The 12,724-nt window shown below is 37.8% G+C and overlaps 1 protein-coding gene across 2 annotated transcripts in view; it reads right to left on the reverse strand.

Annotated features, from left to right (window-relative positions):
• The window catches only part of LOC134212280 (protein gustavus-like), a 748,069-nt gene that overhangs the window by 83,938 nt on the left and 651,407 nt on the right, over positions 1–12,724 (reverse strand). Inside the window, exon 1 of one of the 2 annotated variants that reach the window (XM_062689990.1) lies at positions 6,575–7,009. The exons of the other annotated variant lie outside the window; for it this stretch is intronic. Coding sequence (XP_062545974.1) covers positions 6,575–6,579 — 5 coding nt within the window. The 5' untranslated portion in view covers positions 6,580–7,009. Of the gene's footprint in view, positions 1–6,574; positions 7,010–12,724 lie in introns of those variants that run through there. 2 annotated transcript variants of the gene reach the window in all.

Raw genomic sequence — 12,724 nt, forward strand, 5'->3', positions numbered from 1 at the left:
GAAATTAGCGGAAACAAAAATTGAAGACATTGAAAAAGGTCGGAATTTGGATTAGGATGTAAAAAATTTAGCTGAAGAATCAAATAAGCTCCACTAACAATTTTTAGTATTTACAACTTGAAGCACGTGAAAAATATTACTATTCTGAATGATGGTTTTACACATGTAACAGGAACTTAGTCACATTTGAACATGATGCAATAGTGTCCGGTACTAGGAGACATTTTTCTGAACCGTGATTTTTTTCACCAAAATTCATCGTCGAAAAACGTGTTCAAATGATCAAATATAGTTTGTATGAATCATCAATGGTCAATGGTCATATTTTGTGTATCTTTCTTCTATCTATTTTTCCTTTGGGGCAATATAACTCACGAAGATTTCCTCACTAGATTGATATAACTCGCGAGATTTCCTCACTAATCGATTCGTATTCAGCTGTGTTTTTATATGCAAAAAGTTAGTAAATTTTGAAGGAAAAGTTCGATCGCTCGAAAAATGACCTAGAGTGCGGCGTTGCAACCAACGCAGAAAACGACATTTCGAACATTAACTTAAAAACCCGAGCAACAGGGTACGTTCTGCTAGTAAGGTATAAAAAGAAACATAATCTGGATACTTAAAGTTTTTTGTTGTTAAATGGCTTATGTGTCCGGAACTTGAGGATATCCCCCTAATATAATCAACCTGAAGACTTCGTAGAATATTTCTAAATCTGTAAGACGGTTGTTGTTGCGAACCGATCGGATTTTCGTAAGCAAAGTTATAAAGAAAATAAAAATGCTCATTATTGATATGTTATTCTTTTACGTGCTCAATTGAATTTCCCACGATTTAGTATTTCCTTAATATTTTTTCTTGCAAGCAGCAAACTGTTTCGCAAAGCCGATTCATTCACTTGCTAAATTTTCTATGTTGCTAACGTACATATTAATGAGCCACGTTGCAAAACGGTTTTCCAAAAAAAACACTGTTTGCATAGTAATTCTCATACAAACTTCAAACTGCGCGTGCGTGCTTAGTCAAATTACAACCAATGTGATGTTAGATATATGGGGTCGGGAGGTAGCGAGGCTCGTTTTGGTAAACGTTTTGCCATGTGTAATGTGTAGTTTTTCCACAAATCATGTTCGATCGCACACCAATGCATTTATGTTTCGAACAAAATTGGCGTAAATCACTATATGAAAATGGTTGGATATGACAATTTAAAATTTTCATTTAAAAACCCCAAATATATTATTCCGCAGTGGTGATGATGTCTTTCTCCGACTGTTATTCGACCTAGAGTGATTATTGCATCTCATAGTTAATTGCCTATTAAATGGCGATTAAATGCTTTTGAAGTGTTATTTTAAGGGGTGCTGCCTAAATAGTAAGATATCTAAGTTATATAACTTTGTATAAAGTTGATCATCAATTTTAATAATCACCACTTGACATGAACATGTCCAGCATCTGTAGCACTTCTTCATAAACACTACTTTTTTGCTCCGACCGTGGTCATTGCTCTGGTTCTATTGTAGTACTTTTTGTGCGAATCACCGCACAAAAGTAGAGCGCAAGAACCAACCGCAGACGGCAGTCGTAACGAAACTCTGAAATTTTACTGGGTTGGTAAAGAATTGGAATTTTCAATGTTTTTACGTTGATAACCAATAGTTCCAATGAGCTTTAAAAAATGCTGGAGAGTTTCCGATTCGATTGATAATAAAATCTCGAAAATCCATTGAAAGATAAAGGAGCTATTAACGCTTGAAATCTTACATGATTTCGTGTCAAGTGGCATGAACATGTCCAGCATCTGTAGCACTTCTTCATAAACACTACTTTTTTGCTCCGACACAGCGGGCTTGGTAGTCATATGGCTACTGCTTCTGCCTCATACGCAGGAGGTCGTGGGTTCAATCCCAGGTCCGTTCCATTCTCCTACTCTGTATCTTTCTCTTTATTTCTCATGTTCTAGCAATCGCTAGAACTGGAAATGGACTTCCATACCGTTTCCGTTACTATTCCTATACCTTCAACTTGAGTACCGTAATCCGGGGTATCATTGATCAATTTTTTCAATGTTTTGTAAATATTTCCTCCGTAAATTAAATGATTGCTTTTTTCATATTTTTAAAACGAGTACTGCTACGTGTAGAGCGTTTGAGGCTATTGTTCTTGATTATTTGATAATTATAAAATTGTTTTAAAAATCTGTTTTGTCTAGTTTTTCGAATTTCCAATTTGGGGTAACTTTGATCATCAATCATTTCACTTTGTTACGTCTATAAAGCAAGCGTTTGTAAACGCCTTAAGGTAGGCAATTACTTTGAAATCCTTATACTGAGGCGAAGCGTATTGATTGTTTCTGAGTAAGGCATCATGACCGCTAGGTGAATTATCTGGTTTTTCAACAATAAAAATCAAAGTTTTGAAACAAAAATATGGATAAACAAAGAAAATAAGATTACTTATCACCCAATTGTAGGTACGATATCAATTTTTTGTTATTATGCTTGTTTTGAGTGCTTTTTGGCAGCTTACTGTGAGTTAACAAAATGATGTTGATTTTATTTTTCAAACTATGGCAGAAATTAAATGCAAATTCTAGTGGAGATTATGTTATTCGGTAGCAAATTTAGTCAAGATTAAAATACCTAACTCATAATAAGTAATCGTAATAACAGAAAGTAATACTTTATTCATCTTTTGAAAATGGTTCAACTGATCAATGTTACCTCGCTGATCAATGTTCCCCCGGATTACGGTATTCTATCAGTAATATGATAGAACTGGAAATGAACTATAGAGCTCGTTTCCTACATCCAATTAGAAATTCCATCAGTTACCTTCTCCTATCTATCACATTGGCAACTCGTTAACCAAGACGGACCTTTGCCTCTCCAACCTAATCCAGAAATTCCAGCAAATTCCGCATGAACTCGTGGCAAGTGCAGAGGTATATTCGGCTTGCAGTGGGCGAGTGATTGCATCATCATTTCCTCCCCCTTCCCTATATTGACTTGCATTCTGACGTGGCAGGCGCCAGTATGACCTAACAAATGAGATCACCAGTACTTGTACATTGAAGATGTCTGCTAGTCCCAAGCAAACATCTGTTGGTTCCCTGTGCAAGAACAGCTGATCTGGTCATAATAGAGTAGCAACTACGAGCAGTCAATCAAGCTCAAGCTCAAGCTCAAGCTCAACACTACTTTTTTGCTCCGACTGTGGTCATTGCTCTGGTTCTATTGTAGTACTTTTTGTGCGAATCACCGCACAAAAGTAGAGCGCAAGAACCAACCGCAGACGGCAGTGGTAACGAAACTCTGAAATTTTACTGGGTTGGTAAAGAATTGGAATTTTCAATGTTTTTACGTTGATAACCAATAGTTCCAATGAGCTTTAAAAAATGCTGGAGAGTTTCCGATTCGATTGATAATAAAATCTCGAAAATCCATTGAAAGATAAAGGAGCTATTAACGCTTGAAATCTTACATGATTTCGTGACGGACTCGAATTTGGAAATTTTCATTTGTCACCCTGTATCCGAGTCTTCCCCTTAGACGTAGTTTACGTCAAAATCAAACCGACAGATTCCTGTAAGAAAGCACGTGCTGGGAAAGGATAATGCGTTTAGTCAAGACTGCCCTAGTAGTTGTTCCGAATCCCTCGTGTCCTAGATGAGAAAGCGTTCCCCCTGCATCAGTTGTACCATTTACTTTTTCTCGACTCTATCGGAGTACCTATGCACGCCAACCAATCGGGAACCCCGTTGACGAATCGGATTCAGAACATACTGGACGAATCTGGCGGTGAATACCTTCCGACCATTACTCGAAGAACAAAGTGGTTCGAAATCGTCAAGCTTCTACGAGAGAGTGAGCTAAAAGTCGCGCAACAAAAACTTGTACTATTATTGCTCCATTGCTTTTCCGTTATCTGTCACAAAGCAAAACACAGAGCAGTTAATAGTTATAATCATTGTTATATTTGAAACGATACTTTATCTAACTATAGAAGGAAAAATCTGGTTCAACTGAATCGTCAGAAACAAAGTTTATGATCAGCTTTATTGTTTCAATTTCTCGTTTGGCTCGAAAGCACTGCTCTGCGATCTACATCAATGATGTCGATGTCATCCGCAAAACAAAGGAGCATGCAAGGCTTGTTGATGATGGTTACGTTTCATTTCATACCAGATCTTCGAATTGCATCATCCAAAGCTCTGTTGAATAGCAGATTAGAGAGTGTATCGCATTGATTGGGTTTCGTTTATGATCTATTGATCACCAGAATACTATTGAAAAATATTTATGGACCATTCCACGCTAAGGGCTGCTATATGTACGCATCCTGCGTAACAAAAATCGGACAAATCTGTTTTACTGGAAAGCCATATTCCAGGTAGCTACCATTATCTGCCACAGTTCGTTCCCCGGTTTACAAAGTTTCACGCTACCTTGAAGTACACAAAGAGATAATGAGTCCGCTTATTTTTGAAAATTTGCCTCTTTGGGCAAAGACACCGTGTGCCGTATTCGTGTCGACGTCTGTAAAAATTAATGCAATACAATAGATCTCTGTTCACTTGTCATAAGACGAGTTTATACAATCCCATTGAATTCCACCACTTAATTGTGTCTTGACAGATACGTATTTCGACCTCAACAGTAAGGCCGTCTTCAGTGTCTCGTACTTGACTTGACTTGACTCGACGATCTCTGTTGTAATAAATCGGTATCAACACTAAGGATCGAACTTATCTAGTTAGATCGACGACATAAACGACATAATATCGCTGCTGTTCCAGATGCAAATCACCAAGCTTGAGGAAACAGTCAGCAGAACTAAGAGGAAAGGAAAGGTCGTAATTTGAACGAAGAACATTAAAACTTTCTGAGCCCGAATTATCTTAGGGGAAGAGGCCCCAAAACGCCCCCCCGATGCAAAACGCCTTTTGTGGTTTCCCTCATGTTTACCGTCATTAATATGTCCGTAACAAAACTAGATCTAAAATTATGTAGGATAGGCGAAGAAAGTTTCAAAATAGTGCCTGGAAGGTCGGAAAAACCGAAAATTTCCACATTTTGAAAAACATCTAACATTTGGCGAGGCAAAACGCCCTAGTTGCAATAACCTACAAAGTACTTGCGTCTCCACGGACTATCCATACTAGAATGCTGATTCGCCGACGCGTGGTACTTTGTTCCCTAGGAGCTGCCAGCTAAAAGGCGTTTTGCCTCATGAGTTTTCCGGCAACAAAATATCACCACTTTTTTGAAATGTGAATATTATCAATATGATTGAGATTTATGACAATTTTTGAATGGCATCAACTAGCTAACTTGTTTAACTGATGCATAATGTAAAAATACCCATGAATAGCGTTACAATTTGGCTTAGAAACCTCGCAGTTAATAACTGTGGAAGTGCTTAGTGAACACTAAGCTGCGAGGCGGCAATGTCCCAGTGGGGGATGTAATGCCAATGAAGAAGAAGAAGAAGAAGCGTTACAAATAAGACAATAGAGCAGTGTTTGCTTAGCTAGGGCATATTGCCCCCCCTTCCCCTACTCTGTTGAGTCGATCTGGAGATCATTCTATCCTATACATCTTCATCGCCAACATGGACATCAATATGACCCAGTCTTCCTGGTCTACCAGAACAATCCGGTGGTGATCGAAATTGGTCGAGAAAATCATTTCCCAGTGTTCCCAGTGCCAGGTAAACCGCAATATAAATTAATATCCTCATCAAAGATTAGAACAGTTTGAATTCCAGCGTGGTCATTCAATAGTGGTGCACAAATTGAGGTCTCCAAGCAAATATTACAGCAAACAAAGAAATATTTTGTACACACTCCAATGATATGGACGTGGATGGAAAACACAATTAACTCTAGTAGCATCGTCAAATAGAACAAGTCAATTTCTAAAACCGGTACAATGGCTTTGGTCAAAGTCGGGGAAACTTCTGACAATATCTGGTATGACATACAAGCCTTAGCGGTATTATATAATCTACCTGATAACATTAATCAAAAACCATCTGTCGGAGAGGACATTTCAGGTCCCATTCAACGAAGCTGTATATGACTTTAGACATCCTCCTTTCTGAACTTGTTCCGACTGAGTCATTCTGGATTGGACCAATACCGCTGAATGTCTCGGCTGGACTATAGATGGATGTGAGTGAACAATTCATCATTCCATTAACCCAGTGTGCTGATATAAAAGATAAGTTGATGATTTGAATTGACCTCAAAATTCTAGCATAATAATGTTTAAATCACTAACAGAAAATAATAAGATATAATCTAAATCGTGGGAACGTTTTTAATCATTTTAACACTATTTTTTTAAACAATACATAATTCTAAAAGACAAACCACGAATTCTTATGAAAACCTCCCATCTGTATGCATCCGTCAAACTAGTTTGCATCAAAAATAGATATAACGGACTGTCTTGTTTGACTGCTATTCATATTAGGACTGGTTCCGAATCGATAAAATCTTAACTGCTTCGGCAGTTCTCACGGCAAATCTAGTGTCTGATGGAAGAACATGCTTGCTTTTGCTCACCTCATTCAGCTCCGGATCCTTGTAGCCACGCGTTCACTCACTATTCGTCCTTGTCGATTCTGTTGGGTGATAGCTGGAGCTTGTTGCCGCACCATCAATTTCTGTTTTCCCTACTACAGTTCAGGGTAGTATTGAATATGCATGAATTGCTTATCGATCTAATCACGCCTATTGGCGTACGTCAGTAGCCACAACACGCTGCTCACAAAACGATCCTGTAGTGGCAGTGCATCATTCCCAGTGGACCGATTCCTTCCTGACGGCAAACCGACAGCTCTCAGTGAGGCGATAAAACGATGTTGTAACACATTACTCACTAACCGTTAAACTAAGGGACACTGCTAAGTACGGAAAGTCGAATATTTGTGCCGGTCGAACTGTAAGTACGGTTCTTGGTAGGTGCAGATGGGGGAAATTACCGCCGTGAATTAGAAGACAACGAATAAAACCGCGATGCAAATTAAAAGTTTGAACTATATTTTCGACCGTTCTGCTGCTGAGGGGCTGGAGCAACGACTGATTGCGGATGGAGAAACATCCACAACTACCGGAGAGAGACACCGCCACCGCATGGACCGACGATGTGTCGTGCAGCATCGGGGTCGGCGAGGTAGCAACCGGCATTAGCGCATAAAAGCTAGAGGTGGGCAGGCCAGGAATAGAAATGCAGAGGGCAAAAAACAACACAACAAACAGGGAGACCACCATCATCATATTGGGTTGCTGGTTCGACCGACGGACCGACCGACCGGCTGGATGGATGGATGGATGGATGGGCGAACAAGGTTGGGCCTGCAGCAGAATACAGAACCTCCTGTGGGTTTTATCCGTTCTTTCACCAACACTCGTTATGCGTCGTCCGGGTCAGCATTTATTTCTTATTTGTATGATAAGCAGCAATATCGAATTTTGCATCTGGGTCCATGCTTTTCCCGTTAGAGGCAAGGGGGTTAACAGTGGCTGTGTGCGTGTGTTATGGGCCGTTATGTGTAAAATAGGATTAGAAAAAAAATATTTAAATAAGTATCCCAAGGAATCAGCTGTTTGCCGGTAAGGTGGAACTCGTCTTACGATGCAATTATCCAGGTCACAAAGACAATACGATGCAGATTCTACTAGGAATGGATTCAGAAATTGCTGCAGCAATAATATAAATTATTCGACATCTCATCGATCACTGTCAGAAACTTCAGTTATCAGTAGTTGATGTTGTCGTGAAACGAGAACATAAACTAGTTGAAACTATTTCAGTTCAAATGACATGTAGATGTCTTTGAGCAGTAATAATTACTGCACGATGTTTGCTAGGCAAAATCCAAATCGTTTTAAGATGCTCAGTATGATGATGGAGTACCTGCTTGCAGATTCAAAGGTGCGGGATATGGTGTTGGTATTTTTTTTCTCTATTTTATGCCACATTGAAATACTAAGGGAAAAGAAGTTGGACAACAAGTTAGTCGGCCGAAAGCTATTTCGCTAAATGGAACTTGGCCTTACAACAAGTTCGACCGAAAATCAATTAACCGAATTGGTTGGACTGAAACGAAAGCCAAAAATGAATTTGTCATAATTTTCGAATTTATTAATGAATTCCTGGAGAGATTCCCGAGGGAATTTCTAAATAAATATCCGAAGGAGTATCTAGTTAAATTTTCGTAAAAATGTCTGAAGGTATTCCTAAATGAAATTTTGAAAGAATTCCTGAATAAAGTTCTGAATAAATTCCTGAAAGAAATTTCATAGGAATTCCAAGAATTTTGGGATTCTTGAGGAGTTACTGGAAGAATTTGTTTGGCAAAAACCTAAAATAAATGCTGATGCAATCCCTTAAAAAAAATTGTTCTTAATTCAATTTCCGCAAGAATTCCTAAGGCAATTTTCAAAGGAATTCATAAAAGGAGTTCTCCTGAAAGGTTTTCGTTGGTATTCTCAACAAATTTCCAAAGAAATTTACAAAAGAATTGCTGAAGTAATTCCTAAAAAAATTGTAAATGAGTTCTCGAAGAAATCCCTAGAAGAATTTCCGAAGGAATTTCTGAAAGATTTTTATGTAATTATGAGAAAATTTCGAAAGTCATTTCGAAATTCCTTTACGAATTCTTTTAAGATTTTATTTTCAGAATATGTTTCTGCCTGTACTTTCTTAAGAAATTATTTCGGAAAATCTAGTAAAAATCTTGAAGTTCGTTCGAAATTTCCCTCAGGAATTTCTTAAGATCTCCAGATTTTTTTTCGAAAATTCCTATAGGAATTTTTTTGCTCATTCATCCGGATTGTTTTAGCAACTCTTCCAGGAATACCTCCAGACCTTCGGAGATTCCTCCGGAGAATTTCTCCGGAATTCCGTTTGAGCATTCTTGCATGAATCCCTTCAAAAAACCATTCAGAAACTCCGTAAGGAATCCTTCGGAAATTTCATTTATAAATCCTTTTTAGAATTCCTTTGGGAAATCTTTAGACATTTCCTATGAATACTTCTAGGAAATCTCTTCCTTCAGAAACTCCTCCGAAAGTTCCTTCAGGATTTCCTATTTCATCCTTCAAAAATTTTTCGAATGAATCCTTTCGACAAAAATTCCGGAATAATCCCGGAGGTTTTACGAAAGAGTGATCTACTGGGGAAATTTTATAAATTATACCTGGAGGAATTCTCAAAAGACTCTGGAGGATTTTCTTGAGCAATTTTACAAAAAAATCTTAGGGGAATTTCTAAATATATTCCAGGAGGAATTTCCGAATGAATTCTCAATAGAATTTCCAAAGAACAACCTGAATAGGTTCTCAAAAAGAATTTCTAAAGGAATTGTTGAATGAATTTCCTCAATAATTATTACCGGAATTCACGAACAAATTTTAAATGGAAATTTCAAGCAAATACTTAATGGAATTTTCATATAACTTTTTGGGTTTCTACAGGAATTCATTCTGAAATTACTTCAGAAGCTCCTGCAAGAATTCCTTCAGGAATATCTGAAGGAATCTTTTCTGGAATCTTTCTAGGAATTTTCCTTTAAAAACCAGGACAGTAGTTAATCAAAACACTGTTATGAATCTAGAATTAAGACTTCATGCCAAAAGGAAATACACAAAAATATCGGAATTGGATTCAATCCATCATCATACTTCTTCGAACATTCTCAAGAATTCCTTAGGAATTTACTTCAGGAGCTGCTTCGGAAATTTCGCCAGTAGGTGATATTAAATGAATTCATCTAAAAGTTTGTTCGGAAAGACCTCCACACATTTTTTCGTAAAAAAAACAGGAATTAATTCGGTTAGTCATCCAGTATACCTTCGAAGGATCCTCCAGGAGTTTCATCGTAAATTTCTCTAAGTAATACATAGGAAATTCTCTCTTCCAGTGATTAATTACTAAATTCCTCAAGGATTTTTTTAAAATCCTCCGCAAATAAATCTAGAAATATCTTCAGAATTTTTTTAGGATTTCTCTTGAAAATTTTTTAAAACCTTTGAAAAAATGTCTAAAAAATCTTTTGGAAACTCCACCAGAATTTCGTTCAGGAATTCTTTTAGTAAATTTTCAGAAATTAAGAAATTATTCCTGGTGTCCCGTAATTCAGACGAAATTCCTTTCAGGAATTTTTTGAATAAATTTGTCAAGAAAACTCTTGAAGGAATCTCCGAAATTCTTGAATTTCTCTGTACATTCCTCCAAGAATTTTTCGGGGATTTCTCCAGGGATTCGTCCACAAAATTCTCAGGAGATAGATCCAGGAATTCTTTTGGAAACGCATCAGGATATTCCTTCAAAAAATCCTTCAGGATAACCTTGACAACTTTTTTGAAATATCTTAGCGAGTTATTTGAAGAATTTCTCGGTCGGAATTCCTTCGGCAATTCTTACGGAAATTGCATTAGTGAAACTTTCCGAAATTCCCTTAGGAGAACTCCTTCAGAAACTTCTTTTAAAAATTGGTTGAGGAATTCTTCCGAACTTTTTTAAGAAATACCTTCAGTAATTATTTCAGGATTTTTTTAAACAATTTCTTCCAGTAATTCCTTACGAAATCCCTTATTTAGAACTACATCCAGGAATTCTTTGGATTGTTTTTTGAATTCCTTCAGACATTCCTCCGGAAATTTAATTAGTCTTTAACCTTCAGATATTCCTTTGAAACATTTTTGGAAATAACTTCAAAAATTCATTCATAAATTCTTTTAAGTATCATTTGGAAATTACTATATGAGTTCGTATGGAAATGTCATCTGGAAATTTCTTGCAAATTTCCGTTAGAAACTTTTCTGAAAATTGGTATTCCCTATTTCATACTGTAATGAATTTCATGAAAAATTCCTCCAACTAAATTTCAGGAATAATTACTGCAGGAATTTCGGAAGAAATTTCTTGTGGCTTTACAAAAAGGATTTCCGAAGGTTTTCTTGGAGGAAGTTTCTAAGGAATTTCCAAAGAAATTTTCAAATGCTTTTCCGGAGAAATTTCAGAAGAAATTCCTGGACAAATGTCAAATGGAATTCCTGTCGTAATTTTCTTAATTATTTCTGGAGGAGTTCTTAAAAGAATTTATGAAGGATTTCCAAAAACATATCCCGAAGGAATTCCTACTTCAATTTCCGAACAATTTCCTACATACGCTAACGGATGTGTGGTGGATGTGGTGTTGACATTCTGTCACTTGTTGTTTGTTTATTACGCGCGTTGAAAATGGATTGGGGCATCGTAAAAAACCGATTTTGAAGGTCAAAATCATTGCGGCATACTATAAAACTGAGGTTTTGGGGACGAATGATGCCCCCAGTGGCCCGGTGCTAAGACGGAGATGAGCCCTACGTGTTTCAATAGGACGATAACCCTTCATACACGAAAAATGCTATTAAAGCCTAATATGGGGACAATTTCATCGACTTTTTGGACAAAACTTTGCGACCTCCCAGCTTCCCGGTTTTGAACCCTCTCAACATTCTTGTTTGGTCCTTTATTATGTTTAAGCTGTACGAATACAAGGTCAGTAACTTGGACCAGTTCAAGACGTCATTCTCAAAATCTGGAACGAAATGCTCATGCAGAACGTGCGTGCCGCTTGCGATGGGTTTTAGAAACGTTTGAAGCTCGTGAAGAAGTACAAAATAGAGGTCATTCCAAAACAAATGTTACAAACGTTCCTTATAAACAATACTTCCAATGAAATTGAACCGGGAAAAGAAATAATTTAATCTCAATTTTTAAACATTTTTTGAAAGTGTATTCGAACTTATTGGACACCCTGTATGTGTATGTTTGTGTGTATGTATATGTGTGCTCAAAAAGTCTCGCCCATTTTATAAGAACTTATAATCAATTGATTTGCTCGCAAATTCTACGGGAAATGCTGTCCCATTGTTCCCTAATGAAAGTTGACTGGATCAGACCATGGGATTAGAAGTTATAGCCAAAATACTTGTTTTGTATGGAATTATAAAGGAGTCCTTCGTTCGTGCTCCGTCGTCTGGTCGTCCGCCAACGAAGCGCTTCGTTGCGAAAGATGGATGCTGAGATGAAACGAGCGTCTACAAAAGCGCTGGTTACTAATGTTGCACCTGTCGTAAAGGCCATCCCCGAATGATGAGCGCGGCGGCGCGCTTTGGTAGTTAACCCATGTAGGGGAACGGTTCGCCACTTCATCTCATAGCTCCTATTTCCATCCCATCAAAGACAAAGCAATGGTAAGAAATTTGGTTTGTTTATTATTTTTGTGATTTTTTCAGCAGTGAGCACGCATGTTAACAAAAAGAAGCGACGAATTTGGTGCCGTATTTCTTTGTTTAGCGATGAGATGGATATATGTACAGTGAGATGGAGATCGGAACATTTCCCCTATTTTATGCCAAAACGCGCCGCGTTCATTATCCTGGCTGGGCCAATAGCTTGCGTAGTGTTAGAGTGCCTATCATGATAGTTGGTTGCGGGTTAAACATTTAACCGCTATTGGTTAAATTCCCGTAGCAGAAGGCTAGATAGGGGCCCTCATTAGCCTAGCGGTAAGACGCGCGGCTACAAAGCAAGACCATGCTGAGGGTGGCTGGGTTCGATTCCCGGTGCCGGTCTAGGCAATTTTCGGATTGGAAATTGTCTCGACTTCTCTGGGCATAAAAGTATCATCGTGTTAGCCTCATGATATACGAATGCAAAAA

The sequence above is a fragment of the Armigeres subalbatus genome, chromosome 2, assembly GCF_024139115.2.
Source record: "Armigeres subalbatus isolate Guangzhou_Male chromosome 2, GZ_Asu_2, whole genome shotgun sequence".
NCBI lineage: Eukaryota > Metazoa > Arthropoda > Insecta > Diptera > Culicidae > Armigeres > Armigeres subalbatus.